The sequence below is a fragment of the Sinohyriopsis cumingii genome, chromosome 6 (genome assembly GCF_028554795.1).
Source record: "Sinohyriopsis cumingii isolate HCF-2022 chromosome 6, ASM2855479v2, whole genome shotgun sequence".
Taxonomy (NCBI): domain Eukaryota; kingdom Metazoa; phylum Mollusca; class Bivalvia; order Unionida; family Unionidae; genus Sinohyriopsis; species Sinohyriopsis cumingii.
The window spans coordinates 159,902,728-159,923,425 of record NC_142966.1 but is presented as its reverse complement, the minus strand read 5'-3'; the positions used below and the strand labels follow the sequence as shown (position 1 = coordinate 159,923,425).

Here is a 20,698-nt window from a genome sequence, read left to right as displayed (position 1 = left end):
CAGAAGTCTGTCTAAATAAGAACTTTGTCGTAGACCGATGCAGTCATTAGACGGTGTCAATATACTGGCGGCTTTTATTTCGCTTTATGTTCTTCATGGAAATTCTATAATTATCAATGGACTCAGAAAATGCGGTAGAAGTAACATTTGTGTAGATTTTTAAGAAATTTAGTCTTTCTTGTTCTATACTTTCTCAATTATGAACCGTCTCCCCCGCGCACCCATCCATCTACGTAATAATTCCTCCTCAGGTTTTGATCTACATTTTATCTGAATTTATTGCTTTTTATTTGGACAGGTTTTTGTACAAATTTGAATATCCTTTAAACGGAAATTAACTAAAACAATTTAAGACCTTCTTTAAACCCATTAGTGGAGTAAGTGTTTCGACCGTCAGTGCGGAGTTAGCTGATTTATTTCCTAAAATTTTTTCTCAACTTGCAAAGATTAAATTTGCTACTTTTATATGGTTTCTGTCATAAGGAACTAAAAATAAAAGCATTCTTGAAATCTTTATTATTACCTTTCATATTCAACCAGTGCAAATACAAACAATTCGTACAAAAGCAGTCTACAGACATTTACCATACACATGGTTTAACCTGTAGCTGACGAAATTATATACATCGCACGAAATATAACAAGATCTGAATCATGATCGAGTAAATTGAAACAAAAATCCTTTATCCACATATGGCAGCTTTAAACTTTGACAACGGCAAAACAATTTAAAGCATTTATCATCAAATAATTGCCTTTGATGAAATATCAAATAATAATAACCAATCGTGGCACAAAATATCCAAAGGCAGCAATGATCTACCACACAAAGAAATCGAACTACTCAAAGACTGACGGTCGTTCAAACATCACCACTATTTTATATTTTTTTTATTTTAAGCCGACTCTCTCTCTCTCTCTCTCTCTCTCTCTCTCTCTCTCTCTGTATCTATTTTGGGCGTGCGAAAAATTTTATTTCGCATAAGTACTTTTATTTTCTTTCCTTAACGGTGCATAGTTGTGGCGTTATGATTATACACGTGGGCAGCCTAAAATATGGCTTAAGTATGGACACTTGAAAGTCAGTACACAAAGTATTTATGCTGACTTAAAACGAAGCATGATTTGCGTGCGTGAGAGACCGGGTGTGATTCTGCTAAGTGTACAACTCCACTTCATTTTAAAATCCACTTTTGAAATACCGCTTTTACTATAATACGAATCAACTAAAACAATATCAAGAAATGTGGTAAGTTAAAGATAATATTTACATCGTGTTCATTGTCTTTACTGCCATCATCGTCACTTCAAGCAGCGGCATTTACTAGAAATGTTACCGCGACATTCACCATGAATCCTATATTTTCATCATGATTTTTCCCATTATTTTTTTTTACATTTTCTTTTGTACATGGTTAAAATACAAAGAAATGCTACCATTTTATTCTTGTAATGTTATTTTTTTATTTTCTATTTGTGTTGTATTTTTATATCTGCTGCGTAGAAAACAGATTTTGACGCACAGTTATAACTCGAATATGCAAGTTGTTTTTTTTTTATCCTGTTTATGTGCACTACAATTTTTTTAATATAATTTACCTCAACGGTAATGTTTTATTATATTCACATTAAGAAATAAGCACAAGCACATTAAGTATTTTTTAAGAAGAATCTTATTTTAAACAGTCTATTAAAACAAGATTATTGTTAGAGCGATAACCTTTCCTGGCTCCTATGTAAGAAATTCATGACTACATGCCAAATAAGGAAATAAAGTAAAATCCGTTTTCAATATAGATTTTAAAGAATGTCAAAACACCCCACCCCTATACATACATATACATATATCCCCACCAATGATACATGTATCTCAAAAGAGTACCTCTTCATTCTGCAGCATACACCTCTTTCTAACAGTGCAACTTCTAATTTTGTGAACATCATGAACACAATTCACGTGCATTATTTGTATTGCGAGTCAGTTACTGGACTGTCTTTTGAAACAGTTAAGCACGTTATATATTTTATAGGACTAGAATCATTGGTCACCAGGTATCACGGCATTTGAAAAAGGTTCTGCGCATCTTTTTTGCGCGATGAAAAATAAACGCGTGAGCTAAAATATATCCAGTTCAGTTTTTATGACTGATTTTCTTTTCGTTAGTGATATAAACTGGTCTTAAATGCAGCCTCGTGACAGATGTTCCTCAAACAATGAAGGAGCTATAATCCTACGCGAACCACATCCATTTTTAGACGGCCCAACTTATAATCAATTTCCCCATTTAACTTGACTATATTATGTTAATTTAAAAATCACCGCCTTGATAAATCTATCTACAACCTTTGGCTTGACTTTAGTCTGCTAATTCAGCCATAGGAACAGATCGTCTAGCTTCTTCATGAATCGACCTGCCTTTCAAAACAGGTGCTTATGCATTTATATATATATATATATATATATATATATATATATATATACTTTCGTCTTTATACCTATGTCTATACCTGTATTAATGAATGTACATATAGGGAGGTAAAAAGTTTGTAGATTGCTAGGTAGTTACGCAGGTAGACAAGAAAGTAGGTTGGATGTTTATTTATTTATCTATTTACTTATAATTACCCGGTATCTTTCAAGTGCATCAAGAGTCAGATAATAGCCATCCTTGGAATACACACATAGGGCGGACAGCAGCTCGAAGATCTGCATCTTCACCATCAAATTCTTCATCTCTAAAGCTGAAAAACATTTTTACTTCATATATATATATATATATATATATATATATATATATATATATATATATATATATATATATATATATATATATATATATACATACATACATACATACATACATACATACATACATAGGGATTCTTAAAATTCTTTTCAATTGAGATATGAAAATTCTCTTATAGCAAATATGTCTCTCATTCATGTCAATGGCGCTTCCTGGTTGGCACTAATAATTACATGAATTTCAAAGTTACAAGAGCTGCTACTATTTTGGTGTCACATATTACAAAAACAGAATTTACTGAGCGTGGAGCATTACCAAATCTTATAGTAATACTCTCTGACACGCATCCCAAAGACCTGCCAGTGTAAACAGAATCGTCTTCATTAATCATGCAAAACAAAATCATTACTGATAAGCGCAAGAACACCGGCAGACAGTAAGTGGGATTCTTCCAGTTACACAAAACATATCAACAGGCCATATTCACCGGAATAGTATATTTATCAGGAGTTGTGAATGTCCGGGCAAAGTCCACAATCATTAGGATTTCTTGTGTTTTATCCTAATGTTTATGATAAAAGATTTCTTAGAAAATTCCGCATTCGAGTTCTCTCATTTTGCACTAAGTTTCTTTTCTTAAACACTGTCCTGAACTTTTACAAATAATTCAAATTTTAGAACAAGAAAGATAACGTTGACACTTCCATGTGATCATGACTTTGTTTGGTTCAGGCATTTTAGTTTGTTCAGAGACAGGAAGAGACAGAGTCGGATAATGTTAATGAGACATTCAAAATGAACTGAGTATATAAGATGGAAGATATGACAGCGTGTACAAACGCTACAACCCTATTTCACTTCAAATTCTCTCTATTAGCAACAGTCTGTGACAACTCATTTTTAGTCATGTTTTTATATTTGACAAATAATCACAAGTGCTCCTTTCAAGCTATTTACTGTCAATGTATGATCAAAGTGTTGGAATGGTAAATTCTCAGTTCCAAAATCTATTACTGCAGCCATCCACAGTGTGTGTATATGTGTCTGTGTGTATATAAAAACATGTATATGTGTATGTAAAAATACAAAGGTGAATTAGGATATATATATATATATATATATATATATATATATATATATATATATATATATATATATATATAACGAGAGAGAGATTGCTTATCGCACGAAACATAACAATCCTTCCAAATGCATCGAGTTCAAGTAAATATCATACTGCTCAGAGAACCTTTCTATACTTAAAATAAACCAACAAGACAATATCTGGTTTGTTCATAATGTTGAGTGTTGAATTCGTTTGCCTTGCGAGTGACTTCTCGTGCCCATTGAATGTTTAGTTTAAACATTGTGCCATTATTTTGGGAAAATGAGAACATGAACGTATGGGTTATGAGCGCTGGTGCATGAGGGAAGGACGAAATATTCCATTAATAGCGGCACGGGTTTAATTTCCTGTTCTTACCAGATGTATTACATACACACACGCTCGCAAACGCACACAAACATTTATAACAACGCAAATTCAAAATGTTGTCCCAACGTTTCGGGCTAAATAAGCTCTTCGTCAGGGGAAAAAAACAATTTACCTCAAAACACACATTTAACACAAAATATACGAAACATTCTTGATTCCTAAATGTTAGAATCATTAGGAGCGATTTACAACAAGAGATATAACAATACAAAGTTGTGCAAAGATAAGGTAGGCAATTAACATTTCATCTCACGTCATTGTCTGTTTGGACACGTGATTTTATGAAGGAAATATGGCAATAATATATCCAGTTAGGTCCGAGAATTTATAATTATTTTCAAACAGCAATCGAACCGTAATTCCGTTAACAGTAAGTATCGCCTTGTTTATACGCACCAATAGCATCACCTTCCGCCTAAGTCTCGTGCACCATCGCCATAACCCGTGTATGTGTGTGTGTGTGTGTGTGTGTGTGAAATTTTATTCCGTAAAATATTTATACCCAATGCCTTTCACTAAATATTACTGTACTGAACGTTATATTTGAGGTTCGAAATTAATCTAGTTTCTAAAACTAAATTCTTAGCAAAAGTTGCATTAGGACGTTGGATTGAAATCGGTAGTCCCTCGCAAATTATACTCTTATTTTTGTGTTCTGTAAATTTGGAGAGCATGTTCTTTTTGTAATCCTATATAGGCGGTATTACCAGTAAATGAACGCTAAATAAATGCGCAATACCAGTAGGTTGTTGAACTCAGGGATCCAAAACCTTATCAAGACAACGATTCTTGGCGTGGTATGGAATGAGTAATTAATGCCAAGACAATGAACAATGTGCCAGGTTCCCCTCCTTAATATTTAAGCTCGTTAGTTTATTGAATACCAAGAAATAAAAGTCTATTTCGATTAAAATAACTGCGGAGATCATGTTTTGGTATTTATAATGCTAAAGTGGGATCCAAAATTTCATCATGTACGCATGTGCTGCTATCTAATTTGTTTTCAAAACATGAACTTTCGTCAGAAACACGTTATCACCGCAGACGCTTTGATAGAAGCAATCTCTTCAAAAGTGTCAGTGTCTCTTCTTCGTCTTGCTTGTATTCACAAACGTGTGATTATTGCTGTTCTTGTTTAAGACATCTTGTTTTTCAGCAAACTTAAAAATGCTTTATCGTCGTAATCGTCGTTATAGTGATTGTGTTAAAATAATGAAATGGTAAATTAATCTTTAAGAAGAATAATCAAACTATTGTTTTATCAGATGTTAATTCGTTGTTGTTCATGGTGGTGGTGGTGGTGGTTTTGTACTTCTTGCTGATGTTAAAAACCAGCATCATGTATCCATCAGACTCAATTATACGGCATGCGAATATCATGAGTAAACAAGACTAATCACTAATTTCCTTTATCTAATATCACATAGGTCTTTCCACGAACACTTCCGAAATGTCAATTGCTCAATTTCATTAATTTACTACAAAATGCATGTAATGACAGGCTTTCGACGGAAACCAGACAAGAGTCCCACTTTCTCTAAATCTCGGCAAGCCGTTTTGCATAGTCACCTTTTACACCAATAAATCTGATTTTCTAAATCTAATGGAAAGCACTCTGGGATACACATGAAAAATTGACCTTCCTGAAACATAGTACAAGTAGAGAAAAAACAAGAAACGTACTAGTTATCAATTTCAGAGTGTACACTGAACAAGCCATTTATTTTTACTGTATTTTCCCGTGTATAACCAGCGATCACCTCCTAATAACCATGCATACTACCAAATTGATATTTGTTGTGATTCATTATCATATCAGCGGGTTTTCCAAATTGATTCCCCTTAGACACAATCATGTACTATAGTTGCGCTGAAGAACGCCTACCTACAAACTGTTGTCCAGTGTGGTTATGCGCAAACTATTCTCAAAATTAATTTTCGTTTTAAGTGTTAAAAAAGGTTAATATTCAGTGCCTTTTTAACAACAAAATCAAGTGTCGAATTAAAGTTTGGAATTTATATTCTGGAGTAAAGTTCAAATTACGTAAGTCATAACCAGATTAGGTGATACAATATTTAGTTAAAGTGTTATGAACAACCACGTGGTGTTCATCTTCGCTAGTTAAGGGACTTAGATCCGATATGTCGTAAATGTGTTCTAATGCCGGTGGCTTCCAACATAGTTTAATCAGGTTCCTACAAAACTAATACTACTATGTGTATGTGTACTGTGACAATGCTGTTCGATATTTATAAGATTTCAACGGAATATACTGGTCTAAGCTATGTGGGTGTTTGCCAAATGGGTATATACATTAGATGTAAGCATCCAAATTATGGTTGACGGATAACTGACCCAAGGCTGGTTACGCGTGTGGTGGAAATTCTATACCTACTTACATACTACAATACATTAGAACTCGTTACATTCAGTCAAAATCTAAGAACGTACTGTTTGGGGTCACGAAGATGTTAGCAGCTAAGTGCCCATGTAGTAGACATATAAAACAAAGTAAAAGTGTCGTAGGCATATTTGCTATTGCATAAATGCTTGTCTCTCTCTCTCTCTCTCTCTCTCTCTCTCTCTCTCTCTATATATATATATATATATATATATATATATATATATATATATATATATATATATATATATATATATATATATATATATAATTTCAAGAGATCTATTCGAATGTTCTTAAATATATATAGATAGATTAGATGCATACATAATTGACTGGATGGGGGCGGGAGAGAGGGAATGATCGGCAGACGGACGTGCAGACAAAAACGACAGATAGATGATATTCGACTTATGCAACATTAGACCTTGGGCAGGAACTGTATTTACACTACTATCACTCACCGGCTTACGTGCAGAACGGATTTGTTTCTCACCAGGTGTTCCTCTGCATAAGTATAGATCTCGTTCGAAAACAAGAAATCGGTGTTTATAAAACACATATCCTCGCGCCTTTTTATTTTAATTAATCGCTAATTTGATGCCTCTTAGCTATGTTTCTAAATGTAATACACGTTTTTATTGGCAGTTCTGGCTAGTAGTAAGTATTTACACAAGCCCTCTAGTGTTGGGGCACGATAACATTAATAATAATACAAATTAATTTCCAGTGATTACGAGTTTTGCACACCAACCCAAGCGATACCAACGAAAACAGCAAAATGAAAGCTTAAAATTGTATGGTGCTGCGAAACGGTTGAGCGAAAGCCATTTTTTAAATACATATTAGTAATACTGGCATGGTGATACACTGTATCGAATTAAAACATTCAGAGATAAGGACACCGAACAACAAAAGCTGTCTCTATGGATTTTACAGATGCATAAATACTGCATAGCGTACATGATTAGAAAGTAAGTCTGCGTGGCGTAACGTTACAGCTTAAGAATGTAGATTGAAATATATGTGGTTTTAAGGGAGAAGAAAAAAATGTGTAGTGTGGACTGCATCACAGATTAAAACAGTAGCGTAGTCCATAATTTAAAATTACATCACGAATTCTACTTTATTAGTTGTTGTTGTTGTTGTTGTAGGGTTTAACGCCATTTTTCAGCACACGATAGGCTATACATGGCGGCCAGTATTAATGGTGGATGAAGAACCCGGGAAAACCCCGGAAAGAACCACCGACCCACGAGAAGCTACTGGCAAGCTTTTTCACATACCCACATTGGCCGAATCGGACTTTATTAGTGTGAACTGAAATAGAAACGTATACACAAGCTGAAATCATAGTAATAATTGCATTTGCTTGTTTCTTTACGTCACAGTGCGTATAAACAGTGGTGTAATACACAAGTTGAATGATAACATTTATTCGACAGTGATATAACAACATGAGTTTACTGCGTACTACGTCACTTTACAGAGAAACAATACGTATTACACAAGAAAAACTCCTAACTTGAATTTAACTTTCGGTCCACGTCACATTATGCATGAAAATGACGTAGTTAGACATATAAAATAATTACGTTGATTGAATTTTTTTAGTTCATTAAAACAAATGGTGTCAAATGATGTATCAAACGCAAAACAAGGTTATTTAATACATGATCAGGATATGATCATTTTAATTTTTTCTTTCTTCATTACAACCTTCAAATGTCTGGTTGGCCAGACCCCTTTGATTTTTTTTATTAATGGGTATAATTTGGTTTGTAGAGTATACAGCCCGGCCTTATCTCAAATGTGCACCTCTACATAAAACACTGCTAGCTCCGCTTGGTCCTTTTCACTTCCTGTACTTCAGAGGTAAATTGCAAAAAGATCCGACATTTTTTAAACTTTTGATATATTTTGTAATTCATCCATTGCACTTTTAAAAGCTGTTATTATCTACTCTGACAAAATTCGTTTTTCTTATTTTAATAACTGCTAAAGTTAGTGTCCAAATTCGGGCTGTCTTTTTTTCGGGGGGGGGGGTTCGAGCACGAGGGAACAACCATTTTGATTAGATTAGATCATGTACAATTTCCTCAAGTACCATATAAAATGAAATTTCAACCACAGTACATGAAAGTAATATAGACGTATGCCAATATTTCTCCGTTGTGCGTGTTGCCAATATAAACAACATCACCTTACACGTCACCCTCTGAGAAGAACATAATATTTGTAGAGAGCACCTGTAATGTACCAAGAAAAATAGAACGAATTTAGTCCCGCCCACAGGCACAACATTTTCACCACATTTTTATTGTATCTGTGTAAAATATTTACAAGCTACATTGAGGTAATCCTGGTTTACATGAACAACGGGGGCAATGAGATCATGCAAATGAAATAATGCTGTGAGTAAAAAAGAAAAAGAACAAATTCGACTTTATAAAACTCTCAAAATAGAAACGTAAAAGCTGAATCGATCAAAAATGCAGATAATCGGCGGAGAGACAGCAATAGCCACGATCGCTTACATTCCGAATATTAGTCCAAAATTACATTCGGACATGTACTTTGTAACAGTGTTTCATGTAAGACCAAGATGAGTCGATTATTCGAGCGGGACTGAATAACATATGTCGCTTTTGATTTGACAGACATACATGCTCTGTTTATCTGGAATTATCTGGATTTAGCATATAGTAATATTTTCATGTCTTGAATGGAATTAAAGCCTGAAAGAAAAAAAGCTTAAACAAGTTAATATTCCCTTCAATTTGTAATTCCAATTTTAATAACTCCTTGTATAGTTTATCAGTTGGACTTGAGCACATTCGCGCATGAAAACAGTGAAGCTATCCTTGCCTCAGATGACTTCTTGATTAATTTTGTAATCATTTTGTTTTTTCGAATTCAAGCCTATTATCGATCATAATGTACATTTCTTTTGCTGATGTAACCAAACTTTCGTGCAATGTTTTTGTTTTTACATTAGTTGGGCTTTCATTAAAATTTCTCGACTAATACAAGGCCGGTATAAAGAAGGCCATAGCATGGACGAATAACCGTACAATCTGGAGATAGACAACAATATGAAACAAAACAATGTATAATGAAAAACGGATTGCAATAAAAGTTCACCCAACACTTTAGCAGGGCAAACTGGAAATGATTTGTTGATTATATTAGGCTTTATAAAACAAGTAAAAGATGGATGTTACATGTCCATTGTGGAAATTATTAATATGAAAATATTATATATGAAATCTGACGTTGAAATTTATGAAGATCAGACTGGAGAGTTTTAGAACTGCACCATGAAAGAAACAAACACAAAACAGTAAAGCTCTATCGAAAACACGATTTGAAAATATTTAAGCCTAAAAGCACATATAACTGAATATAAAACACCGTTGGAGAGAATATACAGATAAAATATGGAACAATAAATTGAAAAGTTATGCTAAAGTTGCCAGTCGATGAAAGGTTGAAACAAACGTTTAAGAAAAAGGTTGTTTCAATAACTATTGTTTCAGCCGTATAGGATGAAGATATCAACTCTTGCTCTGTCTACAGGATATTATGGTAAATATTGAGTATGGAATGGTGGACAAAGTTTTGCTGCATCAGGATTCAAACACGAATAGTCTCTTAATAAGATACGAAAAGGTCTTTAAAACAATATTGCCAAGTACTTGAAAACAAAACACAAGCAGCTGCATTGATTGGAATTATTGACAGTGTAACATGCTATATATGTTCCTTTCTTCCTGGATGAACATGCTAGTTTACTTACTTGGACTTTATTAGGTTGTTCTTTGCATTTGTTTTATCACAGGTTTAAAGACCGCCATATGTAGGATTAGAGATTCACAAAATATTGTAAACATATTAATCTGAAGCAATTATTGCAACCATTGGTATCAGTATCAATTACTAATTTGTATTTATCTTTCTAAATCGGTCTTTGGAATACCATTCTTTTATACATCGGTACTGTCCACCTTTAAACAGATCCTTGGATTTCTGTAAGCTATTATTGTTGTATCCAATGACATAATACATTTTTATCCACATGTCACAAGTAATAGTAAGACACCATTAACACCAAACCCACAGTCGAATTTCAGTCTTGAATGTCATGCATTATTATACCTACGCCATAACCTTTTTGACCTAAAATAATTAGCTCCATTCGCTTTTATCATTGTCTAATAGTCTCATAACAGAACTTTATAATAATTATTCATTTCTGTATCTGTGCATCTAATTTATAAGATTTATAATTTTAATCACTCTAGTTAATCCGTTACTATTTGACATAAAGAAGTAACTCCAGTTAAAGTGATCATCTTTGTCTGCCATTATTATTCATCTCATGGGACGATAATTTTCTTTAGTATTCAATAGTGTATTTTAAAGTTGTATTTACGTTTACAAGCAGCAAACAAAACAACAACTGTTAACTACGACAACCTTTGGTGTACAGCTTTATGTTCTTGAGCCCAATATCCATCAAGAATTAGATTTTTTCCCTCGATACATTACCACATTGCCATTCAGGCCGTCTGGGAATTTTAAATTTGTAGCATATCAAATTAACTATATATATATATATATATATATATATATATATATATATATATATATATATATATATATATATATATAGAATTACAAATATACATCAAACGGAATGGAGAGTGCTAACCCAGGATTTTACAGGAGAATGCTTGATGCTTGATACTACTAGGCAGACTTAATTCTTAATACAAATGCTGATATCATACCGATTAGAAAATGTGACATACATATATATATATATATATATATATATATATATATATATATATATATATATATATATATGTGTGTGTGTGTGTGTGTGTGTGTGTGTGTGTGTATTTATATATATGCTAGTACTATTTTATTTTAATGGAACATCATCAAATACAGCATTTTACATTTACATCTAAGTACGTATTCTCATCTTGCGATAAAATGAAATCTGTATACTGATTTGACTGATTATCCTACATTTTTGGCTGTTAAAAACCAGTAGGATATCCACAAAGTCAGATTGCCATTCACACTGTCGTGTAGTTAATTCTGCCAAAATCTCATCACCCACTGTGCTCTATGTCTGTTCGCTGAATCATCGCCGTCAAATTTAAAAGTGCTGTCATTCAACATGTTTAGCAGCCTGTATATGAATAAATGAATGTCAGTTTTGTAAATGTGTATCTTGCTAAATGATACGCTTTTTAAAACAGGTAATCCATCGTGTCAGAGACTAAAAGCTCGGATCTCTCTTCGGGAGTTCTATTATCCGGAGATGATGGAGGAAGCACGATCACGTTTCAGAAGTGTTGCTTTAGGACTCCTGTCTGTTAGTTTTGGCCTGGAGTCCATCAATCTTTTTCGAGAATTCACAACAGCTGCATTGTATCATCATATAGGACTAAACCCGGTTACGTTGTTTTTTTAAGTTCCAACAAATATATGTGAAATTTGCTTGAATCGTGCAAATACATTCAGCGTCTATTTATTGTATTTCCCACAAGGACAGCGTAACAATACCAACAGTCTTATTGTACTATACATGCCTTCACGGTGTTTAAAGAGTTCAAGGACACCATCAATTTATTCACTTACGGACTATCGCACAAAACACCAGCGCTTTCAAAGAAACATTCCCACCATAGTCTTAATCCCAAATGAAGGGAAAAATTATCGGGAATGTCACACGGTAAAATATTTCCATTGCACAATTTCTATCGCACAGGGAGGAAATCAATACACTCCATAAGAAGGTGTTATATTCAGAAGGTATGAATGGGTTAATTAATGTTAATTTGATAGAAAATCAGACAGTACATAACATAATTATACAGATTTGGGATTTTCGCGAATTGTCAAATTACCGTTTTACGTGGTTTTCAGTGTCGAAAGAGAACTCGAAAAATTAAATAAATTTGTTTTTTTTTGATACATTTTAAGAAAGATTTCGATTTTGTGCAAAGAAGTTAATATTGTTGTAATTTCTGAATTACATTTGAATGCTTTTTCCGGTGAAAAGCTCGATATTGTGCCATGGGGCGCTGCAGCGACAGCTGCAACCTTGCCTCCATCTTTCGAAATGTCTATACAAAATGACGTACTGCCACAACAGGAGGCATTCATTAAATTTACCCTGAAAGACACGAGTATTGATAGAAGACGTTTTGTGATAAGAACTATTTAATATTATTTGGGTTGTTTACTTAACCAATGAGTACTTTCAGAAATGAGGGTTTAGCAGTACCGGTAAGATTCATTGTGCTGCTTCTAGATGGAGACGAGTTTGTATGTCGACAGATAAATGAACTGTAGTTTCCGATAGAAAAAGATTTGGCATTTGAGATCAAACTTCGTCATCTGCGGGAATAAATATATTACAGGATAGTTCAGTAGTATACGGAAAAAACCCATTTCGTTCGTTCTGAGATAAAGTTCATTTGGGTCCCTAATGAGGCATTTTTAAGGGATGTACTAAATGCTTAATGGCCTCTGATAAAGTGCAAGTCCCTAATTATGTGTCTAGTCAAGCAACTTAAGTAGCTATTTGCGAGTTGATCTGTACACAATCAAGTCATGTTGCAGTTTAGATTTTGATGACGTCCTACATAACAGTAGTGAGATTTTACCGTTTGCTCCCCACCCAATCTGTTTTCACTATTCGCGTTAAATCAAGCCATTTTGACATCTGCCCATGCGTTATCAACGGGGATAAGTGAAATGAATGTTCAATATAAAATTTTGAATCGTCTTGAATTTTAAGTTTTATATATATATATATATATATATATATATATATATATATATATATATATATATATATATATATATATATATATATATATATATATACGTACGTATATGCATGCATACATACATACATACATACAGGGGCCCCGAGTGGCCGAGTGGTCTAAAGCACTCTCTGTTACGGATCACTGCCATCACACCTCTGTCTGCGTGGGTTAGAGTCCAGGATTCGGCCAATGTGGTTAAGTGAGAAAGCTTGCCAGCAGCTTCTCGTGGGTCGGTGGTTCTTTCAGGTTTTTTTTCCGGGTTCTTCCTCCACCATTAATACTGGCCGCCATGCATAGCCTATCGTGTGCTGAAAATGGCGTTAAACCCCACAACAACAACATACATACATACATACATACATACATACATACATACATACATACATACATACATACATGTACTTTATGTAGATCAGTTATACATTTCTGTGAACAGAGAAGGAACAAAAAAGACTAAATAAAATTTGAGAATATGTGATTTATATTCAAACCCCCACCCCCTTTGTCCTTTCCTTTTCTTTTCTTTTCTTTTCTTTTCCGTGAACAAGGGTATTATGTAATTTAAGAATCGTGTAACCACACCATGATCAAGACAATTGGCATAGTTACCTACACTAATAATTCGTGAGCACCTCTCACAATAATCCAATGTAGGGTTATGCGTATAACGCATATAACACTGACAGCTGGCAGCTGGTAGTTATGACAGAACAGCTTCCAACAATATATTCGTGTGCATCTCTCATGACATTACAGTGTTGTTGTTATGAAGCCGTCAGCACATGATAGGCGGTTGTACACGGCAGCCTGTATACCTGGTGGAGGAAGAACCCTGGAAAACCCCAGGAAGAACCACCGACCCACATAAAGTTACTGGAAATTTTTTATCACATACCCACAAAGGACAAGCCCGAGACTCAAACCCATGCTAACAGATGTGAGACGGCAGTGGTCGGTACAGGCGAGCGCTTTAGACCGCTCAGCCACCCGGGGACCCTCGGTACAATGTTAGATTGTGACAGAGAAATATCGAATAACAATGTTTGTGATCGAAAAAATAAATAATTTAAATAAATAAATAAACAGAACATTTAATTTAGGCAGAACACGTAGTTACGGCGAATTTAACAAGTTTAGAGATAACGTATTTGTAGGTAGTCTTAGATACGTATTACAGGCGAGACCAATAGTTAGAAGATTGACTAATTCCGAAAACAGAGTCATTGTGGGTATGAACGTTAACTACCCACCTCTACTGGGAATACCCAAGTACTCCATATTAGTGGTTAATTATGTGTTGTGAAACTGATACGGTATTCTGAATTGTAACGAGAGAGGAAAGTGTATTCCGTTTCGGAAGTAGAGACCGAAAACAAATTTAGTCTATATTTGCCTCATGTTTAAAAGGAAATAGCTTCCATTGCTGAACGCTAGAGAGACGACTGGAATAACAGTGAAGGACACGTACAAGAGGCTGGACGCGAGAAAGAGGCCAATATAGGCCGCAATGCATGAGGAAGCCAGAGGGAACAAGTCGACCCCAACCTACCGTGTTGAATCTGGAGAGTGACCTGCGACCTGGTCCGGTTATGCAAACATGGCGTACAATTAAGTTCGAAACGCTTACTCAGTTTCTTGATGAAATGATGAATAAAACGAAATAATTCCACACATGACTGCACAATGGGAAAGAGAGCGCGAAGAGGCTAAAGAGAGAGAGGGAAGGAAGGAAGGAAAGATAAGGAAACGTCGATCGATCACCATCTGTGATTTGGGAAGAAAAGGAAGCACAAGGTGAAGCTGTCATGCCGGTAATCTAAGTTCGATCAGTCACTCGATCATACGTCGAAATTTGTTCTACCTGTATCAGAACGGCTAAATAAATTTCGTAGAAGATTTTAACTCATTTTTGTTTATGTAAGTGATAAATTTGTTGTATATTAAATGGGGGAAGGGCTCGTGTAATTATAGCTTATATCTCTGCTCAGTCCTCTTTTTATTCCATCCCTTAATTTCATATTTGATGTTGTTAATTACTCGATCAGGACAATAACACCGTGGTCGATCATCTCCTAGGCAGCGATAACCAAAACCTTTGGTGAGTGGAGAAGATCTGAACATCATGCACCACAACATGTCGCACATATAAACAAAAATATCTCGCGTGTCTACATGTCACGCTTTATATATTGAAGCAAACAAAATGAAGGCATCAAAATTAATTGCATACTATGACAAATATTTAATGTCCCTTCACAGTACCAAGTTCGAACAGAAAATGAATATCAATGATCACAATCGCTGTCTAGTTTAAACTGAAATCAAAATTTCATCAAAGACATCGATCGAACCTAAATATTAAAGTTTGTATTGGGCTGCACACTTACGTAGAGAGCTTTGAAAATTTACACCACAACTTCAAGAAAACTGCACATTGACGATACTTTCAAAACTGAGTACTGACACTGTGCCATGTTTACAGCTGCTGTCAGAATTTATGGATAGTTGCTCCTCCCTACATGTATGATTGAGCCAAAGACATCAATAATTATCATGAGTTTTGAACATTGTTACAAGTCAAAAATATTCAAGAGTAACATACCAACGTTATGTCTAAAAAAAAATGTTTTGCCATTGTTGGCGTTTTATTGATACACAATCCACTCACATCCAGCCACTCAACCTAGCGAATATTCTCGACAAACATATTTATAAGTTACAACAATTTCAATGAAGCCTTCAACACAAACAATTTTCTCCTGCACCCCTAGCTGTACCTCTCTGCACCCCTAGCTGTACCTCTCTGCACCCCTAGCTGTACCTCTCTGAATGAAATCGCAGTATTGCTATTGCACATCGGTGCTAAATTTATTAAGGTGTATAAAAGGATACACTGAAATATCAACGTTGATTCCCAAATGCGTCTCAGGAACTTTGAAAGGAGTGTCCTCCTTTTGGGTTATTATACCTAGTACATAACCAAAATTATAGGTAAATTGCAAGCAACTATACGAGCACGTGTGATTTAAGGCTAAGGAATCAGTCTGTGCTTGATGGAGTGGACTGTTAAGATATTTCGGCTGGCATCGGATACTGCCCTTAACAACGGTTTAGCAACATATTTCATTCCGTTGCTATTCAGCCTCTTCCAGTATCCCATCATGCATTTGGATAAAGCAGGTCAAGATAACCAAGAATAATTTTAGGTTCAGAAATCATACTGCAGGGATTAGTGTGGAAATGAATATGCAGAAGGTCACAGGGATAAAATTTGCACCACGTAGCGTCCTCTAAAAGAAAAGCAGAAGAAAACTATTTAGTCCAACAAATTTATAACGTTTTAACGGTAACGACGATCTAAGGTCCAAATGTACCACCATCCTTTCATAACACTATATCTACGTCGCTCCATGACTCAGATGGAAATCGCTATATCTTTCTGACACTGTTAAACTTTCTCACTATCAAATGGAGTGAATTTTGTATATAAAATACGACTTCAGACCACTAAGAAGCGTTTGCCATGAAATGCTAGTAATACCTTTACGCGTTATAATCTATTATTTACAACCGATGCAAATATTTTAGTTCAAAGGAAGAAAGACAGAATAGATAAAAAGAGATAGAGTGCCCTCTTACAAGCAGAAATAAGTTTTGAATCTCTGAATTAATTTCCCGTTAACGTATATTGCAGATTTATCAAGTTCTGATGTGCGTGTACAGTTAATGATGCGATGTTCCACCATATATATTTTAAATACCGCCCAAGTCCGAACGTAAGTTTTTGCTCTTGGATCTATATGCCTAGTTTGAACAGATTTCATATGTTCTTCTTTCTTATATAAAACAAAAATCTTTTTTTCTCCACAAATGTATCAGTGGAAACATTTAAAATTCTACCCATCAAAATAAACGTCCCTACCCCCGAAAACAAACAGCATACCGACTAAACAGTCCTACCCTGTTTGAAATGCTCCAAGAAAATAAATTTGCAAAAAAACTGCATTTACCTATTTTAAAATTCAATATATATATATATATATATATATATATATATATATATATATATATATATATATATATATATATATATATATATATATATATATATTACTATTTAATGAAACATCTTTGTCTCACATTGAAAGCGGAAAGATTGAAACTTTAGTACTTCACAACAGGCAATATATTTTTTGCATATACAAAATTCATGTACTTAATAACAGTCTTACAAAGTAAGGTTTAATCAATGTGATAAAAAAAGGTTTAAGATTTCTTAAGATTTATAATGGTCTTTCTATAGTTCATACAGTAACATCCGTGGGGTTGGTGGGGGGTGGGTAATTGTTTTTGTTCATTTGCACAAAATTTGTGACATCTAACCACGAAAGCATATCTGCAATAAACGTTATACATTATACAGCTGAAATTTCATAAACCGTACCATAGAGCCACATTGTATAATATACAGCTGTAATTTCATGAACTGTACCATACAGCCACATTCTATAGTATACAGCTGTAATTTCATTTACATGTAGAATTACTGGCTAATGAACGTGTCGTTATCGCATTTGTCAGCCGGTCTTAGCAGATGCCGGCTCATTGAGATCCAGTTTCCTTTGTCATTTCTTGCTATTCTTGCCATTCTCTTAAAACTGTAGATATATAATCTGTTATCTTGACTCCATCGTCTGTACGGCGTGTAATTTGCACAACGACACTTTTTTTGTTTGTTTGGGGTTTGTTTGGGGGTTGTTTGGGGGTTGTTGTTCTTTTTTTTAAAATCTATTTTATGCTGGTATGGATAACGATGACAAAAACAAAAGCGAAAGAGAAGACTTATCTAATATTTCCCCTAAAATAGCCAAACGTGGATAAAACTGACATAATGAATATAATTATGGCTTTTATAGCTGTCTCATATCCTATCCACCGAATAATAATAATAATAATAATAATAATAATAATAAATTCATTCCTCGTATGAGTAAAAGATGGAAACTGTAAAACAGCTAAATGAGCATAACAACACTTGTATACTTTCCTCGAGTTCATGTCACCAATAAGCTACAAATCAGAAATTCTCTCTATCGCTCTTCTAGTCTGCAATTATTTTAGATCAAAGCTTAAAATATTGATAAACTTATAAGTTTGCGGATATGAAATATCAAAACACTGATAATTATTCAAAGGAATGCTCGCCAAAACCTTATCAAGTGTGAACCGAAAAACAGACGAAATACTTTTCAAGAGTGAAACGACAATGTAGACGATATGTTATCTTCTCTAGAATTAAACGACAATAAGACGAAATACTACCTTCTATAGAGTGATACAACAATAAAGACGAAATACTTTCTGCTTTAGAGTGATACGACAATACAGACGAAATGATATCTTCTCTAGAGTGATACGACAATATAAACGAAATACTGTCTTCCCAAAAGTGATATGGCAATACAGACGAAATACTACCTTCTCAAGAGCGATACAAGAATACACAAGAAACACTATCTTCTATCGAGTGATACAATAATACAGACGAAATACTACCTTCTCTAGAGTGGTACAACAATATAGACGAAATACTATCTTCTCTAGAGTGATACGACAATGCAGACGAAATACTACCTTATCTGGACTGATACGACAATGCAGACGAAATACTACCTTCTCTGGACTGATACGAAATGCAGACGAAATACTACCTTCTCTGGAGTGATACGACAATGCAGACGAAATATTACATTCTCTGTACTGATACGACAATGCAGACGAAATACTACCTTCTTTAAAGTGATACAACAATACAGACGAGATAATATCTTCTCTACAGCGATACGACAATACAGACGAAATACTACCTTCTTCAAAGTGATAGGACAATACAGACATGATACTACCTTCTCTAGAGTGATACGACAATATAGACGAAATGCTATGTTCTCAGAGTAATACAACAATACATAAGAAATACTATTTTCTCTTGAGTGACACAACAATGCAAACGAAATACTATCTACTATAAAGTGATACGACAATACAATACGACAGTACAGACGAAATGTTACCTTCTTCAAAGTGATAGGACAATATAGACGAGATACTACCTTCTCTAGAGTGATACGACATTATAGACGAAATGCTGTCTTCTCAAGTGTGATACGTCAATACAAAGGAAATGTTATTTTCTCTTGAGTGACACAACAATACAGACGAAATACTACTGTCTCTAAAGTGATGCAGAATAGAGACGAAATACTAACTTTTTTTTAGAGTGATACGACAATACAGACAAATACTACCTTCTTTAGAGTGATACGACAATACAGGCTAAGTACTATGCTAACGGCACTAACAATCTTCTGGGGGAGGCTCTTGTTTACCTTTGATGTGTGCAAGGCAAATGAATAAAATTAGATATCAGATGAAATTTTACGGAGAACAATGAACTCTCTCTCTCCCTCTGAATTTAAGTTAAATATGCATCAAACACAAGTCTAATAGATTTTATTATTTAGTAGCTGATTGACGTAAATATCACCGCACTGATATTTTTTAGAATAAGACCGAATATCATTTTTTTCTACTGAGTAGTACAATGATAAGTCCAGACAACTCCTTTACTGAAGCTTTCAAACTATGAGGAAAACGTTTCATTATATGAAACTTAACGTCTTACTCTCAGACAAATGTGTAAGTTGCAAAATGATATTGTAAGAGCGAGTCTCTCTCTCTCTCTCTCTCTCTCTCTCTCTCTCTTGTCTGAGTTCTGCACTCAGTTCTGACTCATCGCAAGCAAATTAACGTCTCTGCATTACAATCTCCAGTTGTACTTGTACATGTGTGATATTCAGTTCAAGTTAAATTATGCCTCCTACAGGCACATGGAAAATCCATCATACGAAACTTACCACAAAATATAATACTTGCAAAGTCTCATACATACAGGTGCGTGTTAAAGGTCTGATGTGAAGAAAACAAAATTTGAAGCTTAAATAAGCTGTCGATGAATAGTCGTGTTGGACTTCTAAACTAAACAAGCACTGCACATATACGAAATAACAACAAAAACAATATTATGCATCAAGTCAGTGAGATAAAACAGCCAAAAGAGCAGACTGCAGTAAACATGAGATTACCTACTTGATGTATTATTAGACGGCATGCAATTAAATACAGAGTTTTTTTCGT

General features: G+C 34.5%; 1 protein-coding gene across 1 annotated transcript in view; it reads right to left on the bottom strand.

The window, feature by feature from the left end:
• The window catches only part of LOC149798394 (inverted formin-2-like), a 39,981-nt gene that overhangs the window by 16,303 nt on the left and 2,980 nt on the right, over positions 1 to 20,698 (bottom strand). The window contains exon 2 of the mRNA XM_089963581.1: positions 2,627 to 2,742. Coding sequence (XP_089819707.1) covers positions 2,627 to 2,742 — 116 coding nt within the window. The remainder of the gene's footprint in view (positions 1 to 2,626; positions 2,743 to 20,698) is intronic.